The 22,708-nt window shown below is 42.3% G+C and overlaps 1 protein-coding gene across 6 annotated transcripts in view; it reads left to right on the forward strand.

Annotated features, from left to right (window-relative positions):
- SH3KBP1 (SH3 domain containing kinase binding protein 1) overlaps positions 1 to 22,708 on the forward strand; it is a 513,036-nt gene that overhangs the window by 307,446 nt on the left and 182,882 nt on the right. For all 6 annotated transcript variants that reach the window (XR_003942025.1, XM_030202268.1, XM_030202267.1 and 3 more), the window contains one exon: positions 9,357 to 9,486. Coding sequence is in view for 5 of the 6 variants with exons in the window: in XM_030202268.1 (XP_030058128.1) it covers positions 9,357 to 9,486 (130 nt within the window). In the remaining variant the exon portion in view is untranslated. The remainder of the gene's footprint in view (positions 1 to 9,356; positions 9,487 to 22,708) is intronic.

Raw genomic sequence — 22,708 nt, forward strand, 5'->3', positions numbered from 1 at the left:
ATGATATGGGATTTGGGTTACAGGACGTATGAGGAGAGACTTGCTGACCTAAACATGTATACTCTGGAGGAAAGGAGAAACAGGGGGTGATATGTATGATACAGACGTTCAAATATTTGAAAGGTATTAATCCGCAAACGAACCTTTTCCGGAGATGCGAAGGCAGTAGAACGAGAGGACATGAAATGAGGTTGAAGGGGGGCAGACTCAAGAAAAATGTCAGGAAGTATTTTTTCACGGAGAGAGAGTGGTGGATGCTTGGAATGCCCTCCCACGGGAGGTGGTGGAAAAGAAAACGGTAACGGAATTCAAACATGCGTGGGATAAACAGAAGGAATGGATCCTCAGGAGCTTAGCCGAGATTGGGTGGCAGAGCCGGTGGTGGGAGGCGGGGCTGGTGGTTGGGAGGTGGGGATAGTGCTGGGCAGACTTATACGGTCTGTGCCAGAGCCGGTGGTGGGAGGCGGGACTGGTGGTTGGGAGGCAGGGATAGTACTGGGCAGACTTACACGGTCTGTGCCTGGAAGAGGACAGGTACAAATCAAGGTATACACAAAAAGCAGCACATATGAGTTTATCTTGTTGGGCAGACTGGATGGACCGTGCAGGTCTTTTTCTGCCATCATCTACTATGTTACTGTGTCATGTTCAGATGTTAGTTTAAGGTCTTATGCCTTAGTCACAGAACATTACATCTTGGCTTGCCGCTGTATCTTTAGTCACAATCACCTACACACCTTCCCGTTCGCTGCTCTCTCTCTCCATTTACACTGTTTGGTTCTTCCATCGCCTAGACTTGCTCATGATGCATTGCTGGCAGTTTTCATTTAAAAAGTTTTATTTTATAACTGGAAGAAGAAAAATACTGATCTAGAAACTGCTAAATGCACATTTGCAATCTGCTGTACTCTTGGTTTAGTTATGAATTCACCTGCATTAATTAATGGAATGTCTTTCCTGTCTTATAAGACATGCTCATAAGCAGAGCAGTCATTACTTCTGTAGGAAATCATGACCTCCCCATGGTGAATTTATAACCTGAACTGGTACTGAGATATGGTGACTAACCCACATCACTGTCTGTGTGTAATGTTGGTGCCCTCCAAAACCTCTTTCTGCTGTTATCACATTCAAGTGGTGAGAAGCCATGAACCTTTCAGCAAGGGTGTATATCCCTTTGTAGAGAGAAACCTACACGGACAGCACTTGATTTTGGTGGGGGTCTCTTCTCACTCTCTCTTTCTCAAGAACATAAGCATTACCAAACTGGGACAGACCGAAGATCTATCAAGCCCAGTATCCTGTTTTCAACAGTGGCCAATCCAGGTCACAAGGACCTCCTGGCAAGATCCCAAAAGACTAAAACAGATTTTATGCTGCTTCTCCTAGAAATAAGCAGTGGATTTTCCTAAGTCCTTCTTAATAATGGCTTATGGACTTTTCTGCCCCCCCCCCCCTTTCTAACAGCTTAGCTGACAAAGAACCAGGTGACAGCAAGCCACAACAAATCTAGCAATTGAAAATGTGATGGCACATAATCATTATTTTTTATTTGAAAATTTAAAATAACCTTGAAGTGGAAAGTGACAGCGGAAGTGTGGAATTCAGTTTGAATCTAAGGGAATCGCAAACTAACATTACCAGCATAAATCTGATCAAAAGACAGCTGGATACTTCATTTTTATTTATTTATTAGGATTTATTTACTTCCTCTTTGAAGGAATTCACTCAAGACGGTGTACAATAAGAATAAATCAAACATGAGCAATAGACAATTACAGCACTAAAAATATTCAAATAACAATACAAAGTATGGCATAGAGGGGCATAATCGAATGCGGACGCCCATCTCCATGGGCGACTATCTCTGAGGACGGGTCCGTGAAGGGGCGGGACAGACCGTATTTTCGAAAAAGATGGGCGTCCATCTTTTGTTTCGATAATATGGTTGGTGCCGGGCAAATGCATCGGATTTGGGCGGATTTGAGCTGGGCGGTATCGGTTTTCAGCGATACTGGAAACCGAAGGCGCCCAGCTCAAAAACGAACAACTCCAAGGCATTTGGTCGTGGGAGGAGCCAGGATTCGTAGTGCACTGGTTCCCCTCACATGCCAGGGCACCAACCGGGCACCCTAGGGGGCACTTGTAAAAAGTAAAAAATAAAAAAATTAAAATACCTCCCAAGTCCATAGCTCCCTTACCTTGGGTGCTGAGCCCCCCAAATCCCCCCCAAAACCCACTACTCACAAGTCTACACCATTGCCATAGCACTTATGGGTGAAGGGGTGCACCTAGATGTGGGTACAGTGGGTTTTGGGGTGGTTTGGAGGGCGCCCATTTACCAGCACATGTGTAACAGGTAGGGGGGAATGGGCCTGGGTCCACCTGCTTGCACCCACTAACAACTGCTCCAGGGACCTGCATACTGCTGTGATGGAGCTGGGTATGACATTTGAGGCTGGCATACAGGCTGGAAAAAAAGTTTTGAAAGTTCTTTTTTTTGGTGGGAGGGGGGTTAGTGACCACTGGGGGAGTCAGGGGAGGTCATCCCCGATTCCCTCCGGTGGTCATCTGGGCAGTTGGGGCACTTTTGGGGGACTTGTTTGTGGAAAAAAAAGGGTCCACAAAAAGCGGCCCAAATTCTCGCTACTGCCGCCCTTCTTTTTTCCATTAGCAGCCAAACGCGCCTATCTCTCCTCGGCCGATAAACACGCCCCAGTCCCGCCTTCACCACGCCTCCGACACGTCCCCGTCAACTTTGTTTGTTCCCGCGACAGACTTCAGTTGGAGGCGCTCCAAATCAGCTTTCGATTATACCGATTTTGGCATCCATGAGAGAAAGGCGCCCATCTCCCGATTTGGGTCGAAATATGGGCGTCTTTCTCTTTCGAAAATAAGCTGGATAGTATACTACTTAGAAGTTCAACACAATACGTAATGGAACATTTTAATTGACAGTGAAGGGTATAAGCAAAGATGGAACATATAGATGGGTAGGAGAGTAAGAGGAGTTAGAAACTAAGGGGCCCTTTTACTAAGCAGCATAGGAGCCTACGCATGCCCAACGTGCACCAATTCAAAGTTACCGCATGGCTACCAAGTGGCCTATGCGGCAATTTCATTTTTGATGCACGTCTGCTACCCGCACCAGAAAATATATTTTCTTTTCTGGCACGCAGCAAAAATCAGGCGGTAACTCCGATTTGATGTGTGTAGGTGATTACCGTACGGTTAACGTGAGAGAACTTACCGCTAAGTCAATGGCTGGCGGTAAGGTCTCAGACCCAAAATGGAGACGCACCAATTTTTATTTTGATTCACGTCCATTTTCGACAAAAATTTTAAAAAGGCCTTTTTTTTTTACAGGTGTGCTGGAAAGTGGATCTGTGCGCGTCCATAACATGCGCCTACACTATTGCAGACCATTTTTAAGTGCACCTTAGTAAAAGGACCCCTAAGGTGACTAAAGAAAGTTGCACATGAGGTCAGAGAGATAGTTAATATATAGATAGGTCAGAGAGTAAGAAGAGTTAGAAAATATGGTGACTAATTTAAAGAAGGGTGCATATGAGGTTAGAGAGATGGTTAAATATCTCAGCTAGGGTAGGAGTGGATAAACATGTCCTGCTGCAGTACGTGCAGCCCATGTTACTCCTTGTGTGTGTGAGTGAGACAAAAAAGTTAGTTACTTCCTCCATTAAAGGCCTGGTTGAAGAGCCAAGCTTTCACCTGCTTCCTGAAGTAGAGATAGTCTTCTGTTAAGCGTAGCCTTTCAGAGAGTACATTCCAGAGTGTGGGGCCTACTCCGGAGAAAGCTCGCTTGCGGGTATCACATCGTGTAATGTCTTTTGGAGAGGGTGTGTTTAGTGATAGTCCTTGGGGAGGACCTTAGTGTCCTTGGAGGTGTATAGAGCTTCATCCTATTCTTCTGGTACTCGGGGGCCTTTTCCTTTAAGGGCCTTGAAGATCGCTGTCTCCAACTGGGATAGTTTTACACATCCTGTGACAGGAATAAACCTCTCTCTTAAGCCGGGGTATGTTGCCGATTATCTCTGTTCCTTAGATTTACAGCTAATGCTAATTTAATCCTTGAGGACCTCTGTGTGGAGGTCATAAATATAACATAAGCAGGCGACATATCAAAATGCACTTGCAAATAATTTTTAATTAGACTGTTGTCGCCTAATGCAGTTGGAACAATTTCTGTATCTTTCTTCCATATTTTCTTGGGCTCTGATTGCATTTCTTGGTATTTGATGTTTTCTTTCTTCATACATAATATAGAATAGCCATTTGGTACTGGAACGTTTAGTCTTTACCCAGTTTCCAGTTGTTGAAATGTTCTGCTTTATTGTATCTTTCTATATGCAAAGCCGTTCAGTGCACCAAAATTTGTTTTTGTCTTTTTTTGTAATGGGTTTTTCTGCGCTGCCTGTGATTCATCGTGTTCATAGTACAGTTATCGATGTTTCATCTTCAAGTTTAACTGCACCTGTTCCTAACCGTTCCTGTGTGAGGTTTAATTTAACATGTCATTTATATTTCATGTATCTCAGTGATAGGGTTTAAAGAGGCTTACAGCACTAAAATCATCATAAATGTTTTAAAAGCAAATAAAAACAAAAAAAAAACACACACACACACACAGTCCACTAGCCCAGTCCTTCACCCATCTTTCATAAAAATACCACCAGCAATATCAATAAAGATATTGATATCAATAAAGATATTGATATATTGATATCTCCACTGCTATCTGCAGGCTTCGCTCCTTTTCTGTCGCAGCACCTTATGCCCGGAATAGACTTCCTGGACCTATACGTCTAGCTCCATCTCTACCTGTTTTCAAATCTATGCTGAAAACCCACCTTTTCACTGCTGCTTTTTAGCTCCTAGCCACTACTCAATTGCCCTCCCGTTGTCCCTTCCACCCTTCTCACCCATTACTTCCCTCACCCGTAACTGTCTTATCTGTCTATTATTTAGATTGTAAGCTCTTTTGAGCAGGGACTGTCTCTTTGTATCAGGTGTTCAGCGCTCCGTGCGTCTGGTAGCGCTATACAAATACTAATAATAATAATATGACAAAAGTATAAATCAAGCTTAACAGTCAACAAATAGACTGTACCACCAAGACATCCTATCTTTTGTTGACATCATCCGCCCCAGCTAAATTTGTCACATTTAAAAGTGATCTGATAGCTGTCAGAATATCAGAATTCCTTTAGGAGTAATAACTTCTCTTATTTCATGCTTTTAAGACACTTTTCTGCATTGTTTTTTTTGATCTTCAGTAGTAGCCTGTGCTGATCTTTTTCTCATTAATTAATGCTGGATTGTTCTACTCCTGGATGTTTTAAGTACAACATCGTGCTCAAGTTTTTATACTATTATCTTCCATCAGGACAGTTGTAGCTTTCCATTAAGGAAGGGTCACCTTTGCACATCCAAAAAAGCCAGAAGCCATCCTAATGTCATCTAAGAAACTATTACTCAGAGATTTTTCTTTAAAAGATGATCACATGAACTGTACAGCTTCAAATCATCTATAAACAGTAGATGGGATTTTATCTAAGCTAAATCCGTGGAGAGAGTCTGAATTATTTTCCTCACAGAAAAGAAAAGCTACGAGAATGGTACGGGATTTGCGTTCCAAGACGTATGAAGAGAGACTTGCTGACCTGAACATGTATACCCTGGAGGAACGGGTGATATGATACAGACGTTCAAATATTTGAAAGCAGGGGCGTAGCCAGCCTTCCGTGGGTGAGGGGTCCAGAGCCCGGGGGGAGGGGGCACATTTTAGCCCTCCCCCCGGCGCTGCCCCCCCCACTGCCGACATTGCCCCCCCCCCCCCCCCTCCCGGCACGAACCCGCCGCCGCTGCAGCAGCCTACCTTTACTTTTGCTGGCGGGGGATCCCACTCCCCGCCAGCCGACGTCTTCTTCTCAGTCGCTTCCTGCTCTTCAATTTGTTTGCTGACGTCCTGCACGTTGTACGTGCAGGACGTCAGACTCAGAGAACAGAACTGTTCTCTGAGTCTGATGTCCTGCACGTACAATTACGTGTGCAGGACATCAGCAAACAAATTGAAGAGCAGGAAGGACTGAGAAGACGTCGGCTGGCGGGGAGTGGGATCCCCCGCCAGCAAAAGTAAAGGTAGGCGGCGGCGGGGGCGGGTTCGCCGGGAGGGGATCCTGGGGTGAATCTGCGGGGGCCCCGGCCCCCTCAGGCCCCACGTAGCTACGCCACTGTTTGAAAGGTATTAATCCACAAACAAATCTTTTCCGGAGATAGGAAGGCGGTAGAACGAGAGGACATGAAATGAGGTTGAAGGGGGGCAGCCTCAGGAAAGATGTCAGGAAGTATTTTTTCACAGAGAGGGTAGTGGATGCTTGGAATGCCGTCCCGCGGGAGGTGGTAGAGATGAAAACGGTAACGGAATTCAAACATGCGTGGGATATGCATAAAGGAATCCTGTGCAGAAGGAATGGATCCTCAGAAGCTTAGCCGAAATTGGGTGGCGGAGCAGGTGGGGGAAGAGGGGTGGGTGGTTGGGAGGTGAGGATAGTGGAGGGCAGACTTATATGGTCTGTGCCAGAGCCGGTGATGGGAGGCGGGACTGGTGGTTGGGAGGTGGGAAGTACTGCTGGGCAGACTTGTACAGTCTGTGCCCTGAATAAGGCAGGTACAAATCAAGGTAAGGTTTACACATATGTTTGTCTTGTTGGGCAGACTGGATGGACCGTGCAGGCCTTTTTCTGCCGTTATCTACTATGTTTTTTTTATGTTGGATTAACAGAGTACATTTCATGACAGCTTATTATCCACTGATGAGAAATACTATCAAAAGCTTTTAGTCAATTTATGCTGTAGGATGTTTCAATTTTTCTTGCCAGCTGATCATAATAACTTTATTTAGCATCAGTTTGTCTTTGGGACTCATATGCTCCTCATTCCCCCCCCCCCCCCCCCCGCCGTTCTATCAACATTATTGCAATCTATGTGATCATGCATTTTGCATTTATTGCAGCGAACAGCTTATAAATCATAGATAAGCAAATTAACGGGCAGTTGTTTTTGGTGGATGTTGCTTGTGTATTGTTTTGGAAACAAAAATGTTTTTCCTGTTGTAGCATGAGCTCTGGCTGTCTCAACAATTTACTTTTATGGTTTATCAGATGTTACCGGGGAGATGTAAAACGTTTGAGCATAAAAGCTGGGCATTCCATCAGAGCCAGTGCTCTTCTCAACCTGGTTTCCAATCTTTCTTTATTTGGATTTTGTGAGTTTGTTTATAATTGTGTATGTTTTTATTGCAATCTGCCTAGGTAATTGGCAGACTAGATATGAGAAAAAAATGTATAATTATGTCATGTTATGTTAGATACTTGTATCCCGCCATATCCCTACCATGCAGGTAACAATATTGAATAACCGATAACATCATCAGAATAACACTACAATATATTATATCAAAATAACATAGAATAGAACTTTTTAAACAAATAAGACCAATGCTTTCTGAAAGCAGAAGTAGCTAGGAGCTAACCGAATGTTACATGGTAATGAATAAGCAAGAACGGACAGGAAAGTCCTTCCACAGGAGTCAAACAAGCAGCTAACAAGGTGGAGGAATGTTCCAAAGGGCGAGCAGAGATAAAAAGATATCTTCCAAAAAGTTTATTCTCCTCAAAGAGTATTAAGTTATGTCCAATAAAAAAGGTATCATCTTATTTTCTTTTCCATGTTTTATTTTGTTTGATTTCTATTGATAACCTTAAGAGTGGACTAACACGGCTACCACACTCCTGTACATAATGAAGAATCTAATAGTGCCCCCTATACTTTAGAAGTCTTACCAACTTTAAATCTATTCTACCCTTGATGTGTTTAAACGAGCCATAGAGCGGGCTTAGGTGTGCACACATGCACATATTTGCTAGTATTCTAAGCATTTCTATGCTCAGTGGGGACGTAAATGTTAGCACCCAGTTTATAGAATTGTCCCCACAGTGGAGTACGACATATTGACTCAGCTGAAGAGAAACGTGTGTAATTCTGAGGCAGTCGGCTGGGTTTCTGCAGCCACTGAAAAAGATTAATAATGCATAGTTATGATGTCTCACTTGATCCTTAATTCCACATCAGAAGATGGTGATCTGGAAAGGTCATGTGCATCTTCGTTTAAGTATGATTTTTATTGCATTCTGAAAAAAAAAATAATTAAAACTGCCAGCAAAGAATCAAATGTAATAACTGAGAACATTTTATTTTGTAATATTAACTGACCTATGAACCATGCATTACTTAATATACATGCATATGTACATTTTGCTGTGTGTCCAAACTGCTTCCACGTGGTATTTCCTTTCAAAATTACTCTGTAGTATCATCACAGTACTTGCATCGTGTCAGAGAGTTCTTTGGTCTGTAGTACATAAGATGTAATGCGTTTAGGAAACCTATCAAGGCGTGTATGAGAATTCCTTTTAATCAAGCACCTAAACCGATGGGAAATATTCTTTGCGCAGAATTTGCAAGCAGCGCCCTATGCAAGACATCCTAAAGTAAAGCTAACTTAACTCAGTTATATTAAAGTGTTCTTTCCTCCAGTCAGCATCTCATTTACCTGTGTGCTTTACATGTTACTCTTTTTGGGGGCAATTTTTCAACTTGTTTATGTACAACACTGATCTGTTATAAAATTGCTTGAAGTTTCTGTGGGTAAAATTCTGTTTTCATCCTGTTTGACAGACACTTCATTCCATGTCAAGTGGTCTTGTGGTCCCTGCGCGAAGGCTGCAGTATGGGGTCAAACAGATTACTATATCTCAGCAAGTATTGCATCGGCGAACGTAAAACTTGACCAATGTTCACCGGGGACATGTATGAATGTTCACAGAAAATTTCAGCGAAATCCGTGATGGTCGCGCAGGGACCACCAGACCACTTGACATGGAATGAATGACCCGCCATGCAAAGGTGTTCCCAGAGACAGTTGGGCTAAAGTTGGACTTGCGCATACTTTTGAATTTTCAAAACTATGCATGGAAATGTTTCAGAATACATCTTGTGTACTAGATAGCAGATTCAAATGTGTGTGTGATAGTTTCATTGGCATAATTATCAAAAGGAAAAATATGGCCCGCTTTCCCTTTGAAAATCGGTGCAGATTATGCACGTTGACTGAACAGGCTGGGCGGGGTTTTTTTTTTTTTTTTTTACAAAATTACTATCCTTGTGTCTAATAATTGTGACGATATGCATAATAAATTGATGACCATGTTTGATGAAAAAATGTTTTTTTGACTGTATTTAAGGAGTTCTGTTTTTGCACATTTGTCTTGGTTTAGGTAGAGGAAGGATGGTGGGAAGGAGTCCTTAATGGAAGGACTGGCATGTTCCCTTCCAATTTCATTAAAGAGTTCCACGATGAATTTGATAGTGTTGGAATGGCACAGGAGGAGCAGCAAATTAAACTAGGTAAGGAAACCAGCCAGTGTCTCTTACCTGTTTATAAGCTATTGCTGGGCCTGTCATATTCTTATGTAGGCAGTAGGTGGCAGGCTCTTCTTTGTGAGAGTTTGTTTATTTATTTATTGCATTTGTATCCCACATTTTCCCACCTATTTGCGGGCTCAGTGTGGCTTACAATACCTTGTGAAGGATGGAAATACATTGTTACAGTACGATTATGGGTTACATTGTGAGGAGTTATGGGAAGACAAAGTCAAGTCAAAAATCGTGAGGGCGTGGAAACCATGTGAAGTTACAGTGGGGAAAAGATAAGGCGATAGAACAATTTCAAGAGAACATAGGGTATAACATTGTATCTGTGGTTGGAGTTTGAAGTGTGGTGACAATGCGGGGTAAGAGAAGTTCAGAAGGGGAGTGTATTGATGCATTTCTATTAGTGTGTATGGACTTCATGTGTTTTGATCCTTACAATAAATTTTCTCGAAGAGATGAGTCTTCAGTTGTTTTGCGGAAGTCGGTTAATTCGTAGATCGTTTTCAGGTTGCGTGGTAGTGTTTTCCAGAACTGCGTGCTCATATAAGAGAAGGTTGATGCATGCAGTACTTTGTATTTTATGCCTTTGCAATTAGGGAAGTGGAGATTGAGGAAGGTTCTGGATGATCTTTTAGCGTTTCTGGGTGGCAGGTCTATTAACACCCTGTGGCGCAGTCTGGAACAATTAGGCTGGCTGAGGAAAGCAGAGATATTTCAGTCTTTGAGTGGTACCAGAAGAGATGCGGCCTATAAATTAATTTATTATGTAACAGATATTTATTGCTATTTTAATGAAAGTCATTCAGATTTTTGTTTTGCTCACAAATTGAAATGGAATTCTTATGTGTTAGTCTAAAGTGCGCTATGACCGTGGAGCACACTAAGGGGTCCTTTTACTAAGCCACGGTAAAAAGTGGGTTGCGGTAGTATAGGCGCGCGTACAAATATATTTCAGCGCGCATACCGAAAATGCCCTTTTTAAATTTTTGCCAGAAATGGACGTGCGGCAAAATCAAAATTGCCGCGCGTCCATTTTGGGTGTCTGACCTTGCCAGCTGCCATAAACCTAGCAGTAAAGAATCTGCGCGGTAATGACCTACGCGTGTCAGATGCCACTTGGTGTGCGTCTGAAAACAAAAATATTTTTCGGACGCGCGCCAAAAATGAAATTACCGCAAGAGGCATGCCGTAGTCAGGCGGTAAGTTCAGTTTGGTGCACGTTGGGCGCACGTAGAAGCTTAATCGACTTAGTAAACGGGGCCCTAGGGGTCCCGTTTACTAAGCTGTGCTATAGGCGCAGTAACGTTTTTAGCACACACTAATGCTAGAGACACCTGTAGGAATATATGGGTGTCTCTAGTGTTAGCATGCACTAAAAATGCTAGCGCACCTTAGTAAACAGGGCCCGAAAGCTGTTAATGAGAGGCATTTTCGAAAGAGACGTCCAAGTTTTGATTTGGATGTCCTTGCAAAACGTCTCCATCCTGGGGCGGGGAAACCCGTATTTTCGAAACAAGATGGACGTCCATCTTTCGTTTCGAAAATACCGTCAGAGATGTCCAAATCCTCAAATTTCGCCGTCCCTAGACATGGACATTTCTGATTTTCTGCGATTTTCGAAACCAAGGACGTCCATCTCAGAAACGACCAAATGCAAGCCATTTGATCTTGGGAGGAGCCAGCATTTGTAGTGCACTGGTCCCCCTGACATGCCTAGACACCAACCGGGCACCCTAGAGGGCACTGCAGTGGACTTCATAAATTGCTCCCAGGAACATAGCTCCCTTACCTTGTGTGCTGAGGCCCCCAAAACCCACTCCCCCCCAACTGTACACCTTTTTGAGGGTTGGAGGGGGTTAGTGACCACTGGGGGAAGTAACGGGAGGTCATCCCCAATTCTCTCCGGTGGTCATCTGGTCATTTCGGGCACCTTTTTGTGCCTTAGTCGTAAGAAAAACAGCTCCGGGTTAAAACGTCCAAGTGCTCGTCAAGGACGTCCTTCTTTTTTTCGATTATGAGTCAAAGATGTCCAAGTGTTAGGCACGCTCAAGTCCCACCTTCGCTACGCCTCCGACATGCCCCCTTGAACTTTGGCCATCCCTGCAACGGAGTGCAGTTGGGGGTCCTCCAAAATCGACTTTCGATTATACTGATTTGGGCGTTTCTGTGAGAAGGACGTCCATCTTCCGATTTAAGTCAAAAGATGGGCATCCTTCTTTGAAAATGAGCCCAAATGTGTTTTTGATTAAGGATAAAGATATAGGGCCAGATTCTACATATGGTGCCTAAAAAATCCGCACAATAAGATTTCTGCCTAAGGGTATTCTATAAGCGGTACTTAGATTTAGACGCGGCATATAGAATGCGCTTAGGCGGGAAAAAACTATGCACATCCATGTGGGGCATTGAAAACATGGCCTAAATCCCTGCGCATAGATGTCTGCACACTGGGCCATATTCTATAGTTGCGCACGTAAATTTTGGAATGCCCATGAAATGCCCATTTCCCCATCCATAGCTACGCCCCTTTTGAACTGCGCGCATTAGAATTTAGGTGCCGTTCATTACAGAATACGCTTAGCGAGCTGGTCATGTAAATTCTAATTATTGCCAATTAGTTCTCATTATTGCTTGTTAAGTACTGTTATCAACACTGATTAGCTTGTTAAGCCAGTTAAGTTACTCGCGTTGTTGTAGAAGACACCTAGATTTTGCCGTGGATCTCTAGTGCGTATATAGAATCCAGGGGATAGTTTATAAAAAACTGGAAAATATGGAGAATGTGAATCTTTTCAAATTTATGTTGTCTTAATTTTCCTAATCATTCTTTGATGACCCCACAGGTTGTGTTTAAAAAAAAAAAAATATATATATATATATATTTATTTAAAATGTATATATCGCCTATAATCTAGGTAGTTTACAAATCAAACATTCACAATAAAATAAACAAAGATTAAAAACAATAACAAGCAAAACACACATTACAAACTAGATACAAGATACACATACTGCTCTTCAATATAAAAAATAAACACAGATCATAAAAGCCTCAACAAACAGCTGTGCTTTTTTTTTAGCAGTTTTTGAAACTGTACCACATTGCTGCATAAGCAAAGCTGTCCAAGGAGGGTGTTCAATTAACAATTAGTACATAGAATGAAGGTAAATCCCTCCAATTTTTCTGTTTAAACAACAATATGAATTGATGGAAAGGAACAGTCAGAACATCTACTGGTGATTCAGCTGACCTTATTTTAAATTTTTGAATTTATAGATAATACAGGTGACGCCTCACGAAGCCCCCGGCTGAGGGTGTTCCACAGATGTACCCCAGCAATGGAAAAAGCAGACAGGCTCGTATCAGCATAGTGAACTCTTGCGACTGTGTCCATTGATAAACGCATTTCCCTTTCTGTGCGCAATGATCATTTTGGACGGTATACATAAACAGTTTGAGTGAAAATAGAAGGGTACTACTAAATAAAGTACTTGATTGGATCAATACCAATACTTTACCAAATTCTAAAAAGAACTAGGAGCCAATGCAGCTGCTTCAGAACAGGCGCTGTACGTTCAAACCTAGACATCCCTGCCAGAAGCCTTTATGCTGCATTTTGGTCAAACTGCAGTGCCCTGTATCTCACACTATATGGAAGAAATTTTGCATAGTTCAAAGGACTCTTTACCTCCTTTTTCAAGGCTATTAATTATATACTAGTTAAAAAGGCCTGTTTCTCACACAAATGAAACGGGCGCTAGCAAGGTTATCAAGTAATGGCGATTATGTTTTTAAGGGAACCATTAGGAGAAATGTTCTGTCATGATAAGTAATAATTGGGAAGGGTTTATAATGAGGAGTAGTGGCCTAGTGGTTAGGGTGGTGGACTTTGGTCCTGGGGAACTGAGGAACTGAGTTCAATTCCCACCTCAGGCACAGGCAGCTCCTTGGGACTCTGGGCAAGTCACTTAACCCTCCATTGCCCCATGTAAGCCGCATTGAGCCTGCCATGAGTGGGAAAGCGCAGGGTACAAATGTAACAAAAAAAAAATACAATAATATGCTTCAGGAGTATGAGATAGGGATTGTTTTATCTATGTATTTTTTTGTTTTAATCTTTCTTTTTTTGTGATTTTTATTTATAGTATTTTTTAAAAGATAAAGAGTACGCAGACTCCATCCATGTCCAGCATTTTCCCTCTCTTCCCTCCCCTCAGTCCAGCAATTCTGAAATAAGTCAGAATAATTTTAGAAAGTTCTCCAATTTGCCTAAATTTTGGAGACTTTAGTAAATTATATTGAGTTTAAATAATCTGAAGGAGATTTCTAGGGGTTCCCCCCCCTCCCCCCATTAAGAAGTTTTATTAGACCAACAAAATATATTTTGCGTTAGAGTGAAATTTATTCCAAAAACAATCCTGCATTTCTTAAGCTTATTCCACAGTGCATTTGCACACTAATTTCACAATGATTTAAAATGTATTCTGAGACAGCACAAGGGACACGGATAATGCAGTTTAATCTGGAGGCAAAGCTGGAAGTATGCTTGTTAGTCCTTCATGCTGAAGCATTCTTTCAATGAAAATGAAAGATATTTAGTAAATCCAGCTCATTGTGTAATATCCTAAATACATTTCTGGAGTAAGGAGTTTTATTTTTTAGGACACTTTCAGGCTTATTTTCAAAAGAGAAGGACGCCCATCTTTCAACACAAATCACAAGATGGGCATCCTTCTCACAGGGTCACCCAATTCGGCATAATCGAAAGCCGATTTTGGGCAGACTCAACTGCTTTCCGTCGCGGGGATGACCAGAGTTTGCGGGGGGGTGTTGGAGGCGTAGCGAAGGCGGGACTGGGGCATGCCTAACACATGGGCGTCCTCGACCGATAATGGAAAAAAGAAGGGCACCCTGACGAACACTTGGACGACTTTACCTAGTCCTTTTTTTATTTACGACCAAGCACAAAAATGTGCCCTAAATGACCAGATGACCACCGGAGAGAATCGGGGAGGACCTCCCCTTACTCCCCCAGTGGTCACTAACCCCCTCCCATCCTCAAAAAAATTCTTTAAAAATATTTTTTGCCAGCCTCAAATGTCATACTCGGGTCCATCGCAGCAGTATGCAGGTCCCTGGAGCAGTTTTAGTGGGTGCAGTGCACTTCAGACAGGCGGACCCAGGCCCCCACCCCCCTACCTGTTACACTTGTGCTGGTAAATGTGAGCCCTCTAAAACCCACCAGAAACCCACTGTACCCACATCTAGGTGTCCCCCTTCACCCGTAAGGGCTATGGTAATGGTGTACAGTTGTGGGTAGTGCGTTTTGGGGGGCTCAGCACACAAGGTAAGGGAGCTATGCACCTGGGAGCAATTTGTGAAGTCCACTGCAGTGCCCCCTAGGGTGCCCAGTTGGTGTCCTGGCATGTGAGGGGGACCAGTGCACTACGAATGCTGGCTCTTCCCACGACCAAATGGCTTGGATTTGGTCGTTTCTGAGATGGGTGTCCTCTGTTTCCATTATCGCCAAAAATCGGGGACGACCATCTCTAAGGTTGACCTAAATGCTGAGATTTGGGCATCCCCGACCATATTATTGAAACAAAAGATGGGCATCCATCTTGTTTTGATAGTACGGGTTTCCCCACCCCTGCCTGGGGCCGTCCTGCGAGGATGTCCTCAGGAAAACTTGGGCATACCTTTCGATTATGCCCCTCTTTGTAGCCTATGCACTAAAATGTCAGCATGCACCCATTAAATCCCCCTGTTTACAAAGCTGCACTAGCAACTGCTGCATGGCAATGCCAACACAACCCATTCAAAGTAAATGGTCTGTGTTGGCATTGCCGCACCGGCAGCCGCTATATGGCTTTATAAATGGGGGTAAGTCTGTAAATGTGTGCACCCAATTTTACGCTTACCCCAGGATTCTATGTATGGTGCCTTCTCTGCATGGAAATCAAAGCATATTCAACAACAGTTCGCATAACTTAAATGATTAGCTAGCCGATCAGTGCTGTTAATTGATTAACTAGCTGATTTGCACGAGTCGGCATTAATTAAGATTTACTCGCACAACTCACTAAGCGTATTCTGTAACATGGTGCACGTAAATTTTAAGTCACATAGTTTAAAAGTGGGCATGGTTATGGGAGTGGAAAGGGCGGGTCATGGGCGTTTCTAAAATCTGATAAAATCTGTGCACGTTGTTATAGAATACACCCGCTCTTCACCTAATTTAAGCGTAGGGATTTACACCAGGTTTTAGTTGACGTATTTGACCGCAACTAAATTTAGTCACGCGGAGCAGCACTCGGCGTATTCTATAACATACACCTATATTAAATCATACTTTATAGAATAGTTTTGATTTCTGTGCAGAAATGGAGGCGCACCATACATAGAATCTAGCCCATAATGTATATAGTTGTATGTATGTTAGTGTTGATTACATGTGTAACTAAATGTAATCAACTACTAATTGGTGTACCAGTTATTGGCTGTAGTTGGTGTTAATTGGTGCTAGTTGGCAATAATTATATGTTAGGCGTATTACTGCCTTAACTTGGTATTCTTTAAAAACTGCGCACAAGATCCATAAAGTCCAACTGCAAGTGGCTGCCCCCACTTTAGCTGTTATATCATACCAAATTGTTTGATGATCATTGTTGCCCTGGTGGGCACCCACTCAGACATTATTTTATTTATTATTTTTATTATTTCTATTTAATTTTTTTTGTTACATTTGTACCCCGCGCTTTCCCACTCAGGGCAGGCTCAATGCGGCTTACATGGGGCAATGGAGGGTTAAGTGACTTGCCCAGAGTCACAAGGAGATTAAGCACACTTTCCCCATTTGTGAGCACCAGATCAAGCGTCGCTCCTTCCCTCGTGGGTTCTGTCACCATTTGTCTGAGCAGAACACTTTGAAAGGCGTCCATGATCTCTCTACTTCTTTCCAATTCCACAGATGGAACTTTCTAATCCGCATCCGGCAGGCTGAAATCTCCAAGCAGCAGCACCTCTCTTTTCTTTCCCAACTTTTGGATATCAATTGATGAAATAACCAACTTTCGTAAATCTCTGAAGACAAATCTGTTCAACAAGGCCTACAAAGAAAACCCCTAACCCACTTAACTATTTCGCCAACCCAACCAGTTAAGACAATCTACCTTCTATACTCACCCATCTAACTCTTTTCTATACCCCCACTTAATCTTAATACATCACTAATTATATCTGATATCCTGTAATGTTAATGCCATAACAAGACTCTGTAAGCCACATTGAGCCTCAAATAGGTGGGAAATGTGGGATACAAATGCAATTAAATAAATAAATAAATATCTGTAATTAGATCTTTATCTGGTTCCTCCGATTGTGTCTGAGGTCTGTAGACATCGCCAATGTGGACAGAGGTTCCATGATTTCTTTTCAAGGTGATCCACATCACTTCTTCCTTTCCCCAGGCCCCTGGCATTTCAGTTGCTGTGATACTGTTTCTCACATACAGAGCTACTCCTCCACCTTTACGACCATCTCTTTCCTTCTTAAATAGATTGTAGTCTAGTTTGTTTGCATCCCATTAGTGGGAATCATTGAACCACATTTCCCTGATAGCAACAATGTCTAAGTCTGCCACTAATCGGGGCTTGCAGATCATTGCTTAGACTGCGAGCATTTATGGTCATCGCTTTCCAGCTACATTTCAGTGGCAGTCTCATCTTCTGTTTAGTTTTTTCTTTAGTCTCACTTCCAGCTGTGGTGGTAAAAAGTGATTTCTTTTAAAGATTGTTGTTTTCATTGTTGTTTTTTTTTACTACTGTCACTCTTTGTCTTTAGCTAGTGGTGACAACAGGAAGTGACCTGCCTCCATATGCCACCCCTGCCTTCTAGTTTAAATGCCTAGATACAAATTGTCTGAATTTCTCTCCAAAGACTATTTTTTTCCTGCCACAGTGAGGTGCAGTCCATCATTACAATATAGTATTTTGTTTTTCCATATATTGCCCCGTCGTCCTCTTATGTACTTAAAACCTTGATGACTCCAAGCTTTGATCCACCTATTGAAATTCTCGGTGTTTTGTAAACTTTTCTCTCCCTTTCCACACAGCACCCCGGCACTTAACTTTAGGTAACCTATAGAGCAGGGGTTCTGAATCAGGTCCTTGGGACACACCCAGACAGTCAGGTTTTCAAGATACCCACAATAAATATGCATGAGAGAAATTTGCATAGATTGGAAGCAGTGCATGCAGATTTATCTTATGCATATTGATTATATCAAATAATCAGTTTCACAATCTAAATAAAGTGGTAACAATATATGTTACTATAACTACTACTACTACTATTAAACATTTCTATAGCGCTACTAGACTTATGCAGCGCTGTACAAATTAACATGAAAAAGACAGTCCCTGCTCAACAGAGCTTACAATCTAAATTGGACAGACGAACAGACAGCTAGGGGTGGGGAAATTGCAGTGGTAGGGGTGATAAGTGAGGGTGTTGAGTAAGAGAGTCATGGTTAGGAGTTGAAAGCAGTAGCAAAGAGGTGGGCTTTAAGCCTAGACTTGAAGACAGCCAGAGACTGAGCCTGACGTACTGGCTTAGGGAGTCTATTCCAGGCATAGGGAGCAGCGAGATAGAAGGAACGGAGCCGGGAGTTAGCAGTGGGGGAGAAGGGGGATGACAGGAGACATTTACCCAGCGAACGGAGTTCACGGTGAGGAGTGTAGGGAGAGATGAGAGCGGAACGGTACTGAGGAGTTGTACTTTGAAATCCGCATCAAAATTTACAATCTTTTTTTTATGTTTCAACAATTTTTATTGATGAGTCAACATTATACACACAACGGTTTATGCCAAGGTTTTACAACTTGGAAAATGTAATGAATTTATGTAGGCACAACATTAACTTCAATCGTCAACATTTTTATCTTTTTCAAAATTTACAATCTTTATTAACAAAATTAATATATTTACTGCTGAGCACTATGTTGGAAAATGATGTGACTTAGTCCTATTTATTCCAAAACACCTCTTCAGTATACTTTATTGCACCTTCCTGTGAATCATTACTCATCATGCAGACTAGCTGAAAGCCTGTATTGCTGCAAATCCAAATCCGTAAAACGTTCTCCCAAAACTTCTGTAGGTCAAGCACCTCCAGCCCAGGACTTCAACAAATCTTCAGTCAATCTCTGAAAGGCAGTCCACTCAAACCAAGAGGTATCTCCACCATCTTGATCTCTCTATAATTGATGACCTAACATAGGTTACAATCCAATCTATTACTCAGGAACTTATATGTAATACCATCACGTATTCTTCTTTACCATGTATGTACGCACCTTAATGCAATACCACTTTAATCCTTATGTCGAAAACGATCTCTCTATAATTGATGACCTAACATATGTTACAATCTAATCTATCACTCAGGAACCTTTATGCAATACCATAATGTATTATTCTTTACCATATATGTACGCACCTTAATGCAATACCATTTGTAATTCTGTTAACTGGAAATGGCAACCGCCACTACGGCAAATGTAAGCCAGATTGAGCCTGCAAAGTGGTGGGAAAATGTGGGATACAAATGCTACAAATAAATAAATAAATCTTCTGAAGTGCTAGATCACAAACTATTCTCTCATGTCCATGTGTATAATTAAAACATTTAGCGCGTCTTGAGCTCTACACAGTGCGGTGTTTCTCCAAAAACCGGTGTCTTCAGGAGCTGAGGCTAAAATTAAAACCAAATAAAATACACATTCATCCACTAAACGTAGTGCTCCTAAATAATATAAATACTTAAACTTATATTATGACTATTCACTCATTCTGTACCCGGACTAGCTTGCTACACATACTGTAACTTAGATCAGTTCCTTATCTCTTGCTTAACTATACAAAGAACTTGCCTTGATTTTCGCAAACCATCAAATTGTCCCAACTGACTCTGTAACAAGCATCTTGTTCCCATCATATCTCTGCTCTTGGTCCCTCAGCTATATGGTAAGCTGTATTGTAGAAAATCTTTAGCATCATTCTATGTTAATTGAATGCTTTAATGCATGCTTATGAGGTGTGTCATTAGTATTCTGCTAACGTGGAGGAGCATTTTCGATATGACGTCTAAGTCCGACTTTGGACGTTTTGCAAAAAAACATCCAAAATCTGAATAGCAAAGAAGGTAATTTTCAAAAATGAAAAACATCCATCTTTTGTTTTCGAAAATAGAAGGTTTTATGATTTGTCCATTTTATTTTTTGGTCCATTTTTCAAAAAATAAAAAATAAAAAAAAAGCGTCCAAGTGCAAAACACAGAAAATCAAGCCATTGGGATGTAGGAGGAGCCAACATTTTTAGTACACTGGTCCCCCTGACATCCCAGGAAAGCAATAGGGCACCCTAGGGGGCACTGCAGTAGACTTAATAAAATGCTCCCAGTTACACATCTAACCACTGCTCCCTTACCTTTTCTGCTGAGCCCCCGAAAACCACCCAAAACCCACTACCCCCAACTGTACACCACTACCATAGCCCTTACTGGTGAAGGGGGCACTTATATGTGGATACAGTGAGTTTTGGAGGGCTCACAGTTTCCTTCACAAGTGTAACAGGTAGGGGGAGGTTTTTCATTACATTTTTGGTGTGGGGGTGGTGGTAGGTGGGAGGAGATTAGTGACCACTGGGGGAATAAGGAGAGGTCATCCCTTGTTCCCTCCAGTGGTCATCTGGTTATTTAGGGCACCTTTTTGTGCCTTATTCATTATAAAAACAGGTCTAGCTCAAAATGTTTTAGTTTTAGTCCTGGACAGTTTTGTTTTCTTCCATGATGGCTGAAAAACGTTTAAGTCTCAGGAACGCCCAAGTCCCGCCCTGAACACGCCCCTGATACTCCCTCTTGAGATTTGGATGCACTTCTGACGGACTCCAAAGAAAAACGTCTAAAGGTAGGTTTTGAAAATACTGCTTTGGATGTTTTTGTGACAAAAACGTCCAGTTGCTGCTTTATGCCACTTTAGACGTTTTTCTGTTTTGAAAATGAGCCCAATATTATTATATCTCTGGTATTAAATTCCATTACTGTTAAATGTGTATATTTTTTATATTGTTCCATGGTAGTTTACCTCTTTTATTGTATTTATGTTTATTCTTGGTTATTTTACTATTGTTACGCTGTTAACAAAATTGTAACTTTTTATGTTAAACTGTACCTGCTGTACACCACCTTAAGTGAATCTCTTCATAAAGGCAGTTAATAAATCCCAATAAATAAATATCAATTGCAATTATGTCATACCTTTGCTGTTTTCAAAACACTCTCTAGCCAACTCGTGGCTTCACTCTTGACCCAGTGAAGCCTTAGGCCCACTCGGTGTCTAGATTTTCCCTGGAAATGATGTCACTTTCATTTAATCAAACCACATCCTAATGACCTCCAATCCACTTCCTTATTCAAACCTAATGGGTTTCACTTTCCTCCAAGTATAAATTAGTTTTTTTGTTCTTTACATAACAAGGAACGAGATACATCTCCATCCCTGTTAGTATTAATTTGTAATAAAATAGCAAAGCGCAAATCAGTAGGCAAATGATTATACTGAAGCCAGTGTTGAACCAGTGGAGCTTCTACATGACTTAATCGCAGATTCCTTAGCATCCCTCCAGACCAGACCAGAAAGATACTGATGGGTTTGTTCACTCATTCCAGCTGGTGGAAACTGAGAATTCTGACTCTGGTGAGAGCCCTGGCTGCCTTCAAATCCGGGCTAAAGGCCTACCTGTTTGATGCTGCTTTCGACTCCTGACTTGTCACTTTTATCTTATCCTTGTGTCCTTCTGTCTGTCCTTCCCTTATCCTTATTGATCCTGTCTGTTTGTCCTGATTTAGATTGTAAGCTCTTTTGAGCAGGGACTGTCTTTCTTCATGTTCAGTTGTAAAGCGCTGCGTACAACTGGTAGCGCTATAGAAGTAATTAATAGTAGTAGTAGTAGTAGCCAGTAAGAGCCCTGGCTAGCTATAGTAAGATCCAGTATTCTCAGTCTCCAGCAGGTGGAAGGTGGTGAGCCCTTCAGTCTCTTATACTTCTTTTTCTATTTCTTTCTATTTTTGACTCCTTTCGGTTAAAAGAAAATCTATATTGTTTATCCTTTTTCATCTCCCGCGGGAGGTGGTGGAGATGAAAACGGTAACGGAATTCAAACATGCGTGGGATAGGCATAAAGGAATCCTGTGCAGAAGGAATGGATCCACAGAAGCTTAGCTGAAATTGGGTGGCGGGGTGAAGAGGGGTTGGTGGTTGAGAGGCTAGGATAGGGGAGGGCAGACTTATATGGGGTCTGTGATGGAGCCGGTGATGGGAGGCGGGAAATACTGCTGGACAGACTTATACGGTCTGTGCCCTGAAAAAGACAGGTACAAATCAAGGTAAGGTATACACATATGAGTTTATCGTGGGCAGACTAGATGGACCGTGCAGGTCTTTTTCTGCCGTCATCTACTATGTTACTATCCTATACTTTATTCTGTGCAACGGGGTTTTAAAAAAAAGGCAAGTTTTGTTGCTGAAGGGGGCTGAGGGCCTGCACAGGTTCTCCTACAGCCTCAGGGGTGTCACTCTCAAATGTCTGGGTCCCCCCCCCCCCCCCCCCCCCCACAACTTCCTCCTGACTTTTTTTTATTAGTTCAGTTTAAGGATAATTGGGTCTTCCGTTCTGCACTAACCTCAGCCCTTTCGAGGGAGGGGTGTTCTGAAGACAGGGAGAGACAGCCGCACTGCTTCTGTGTTAAAAAGAAAAACAACTGCCAAACGAACAAAGCAGCTCAGCTTCTAGCTTGCTGTGTCTGTATTGCAGCCGGTCTTGAACTCTTCTGCATTTTCGGGAGACCTTTTTTCTTCTTTGGGCGGTTTGGGAGAAATAAAAAAGCATCATGGCGGAGAAGCTGCAGCGTTGTATGGCATGCCAGTGCAGGGGCCTCATGGTGTCTGCTATGTTCAAATTTTGTGCCGCCAAAGAGGTCCCGACGTTTTTGTCAAAGTCAGGGTGTGTATCTGGCGCTCCGCTTTCTTCTCCGGTGCAAACAGCTGTTCATTCTTAGACTCCAGTGGAGGTGGTGCATGCAAATCTCGCTCATGAATATTCATTGTGGATATCCTGAAAACCTGACTGGCTAGG

The sequence above is a fragment of the Microcaecilia unicolor genome, chromosome 4, assembly GCF_901765095.1.
Source record: "Microcaecilia unicolor chromosome 4, aMicUni1.1, whole genome shotgun sequence".
Taxonomy (NCBI): Eukaryota; Metazoa; Chordata; class Amphibia; order Gymnophiona; family Siphonopidae; genus Microcaecilia; species Microcaecilia unicolor.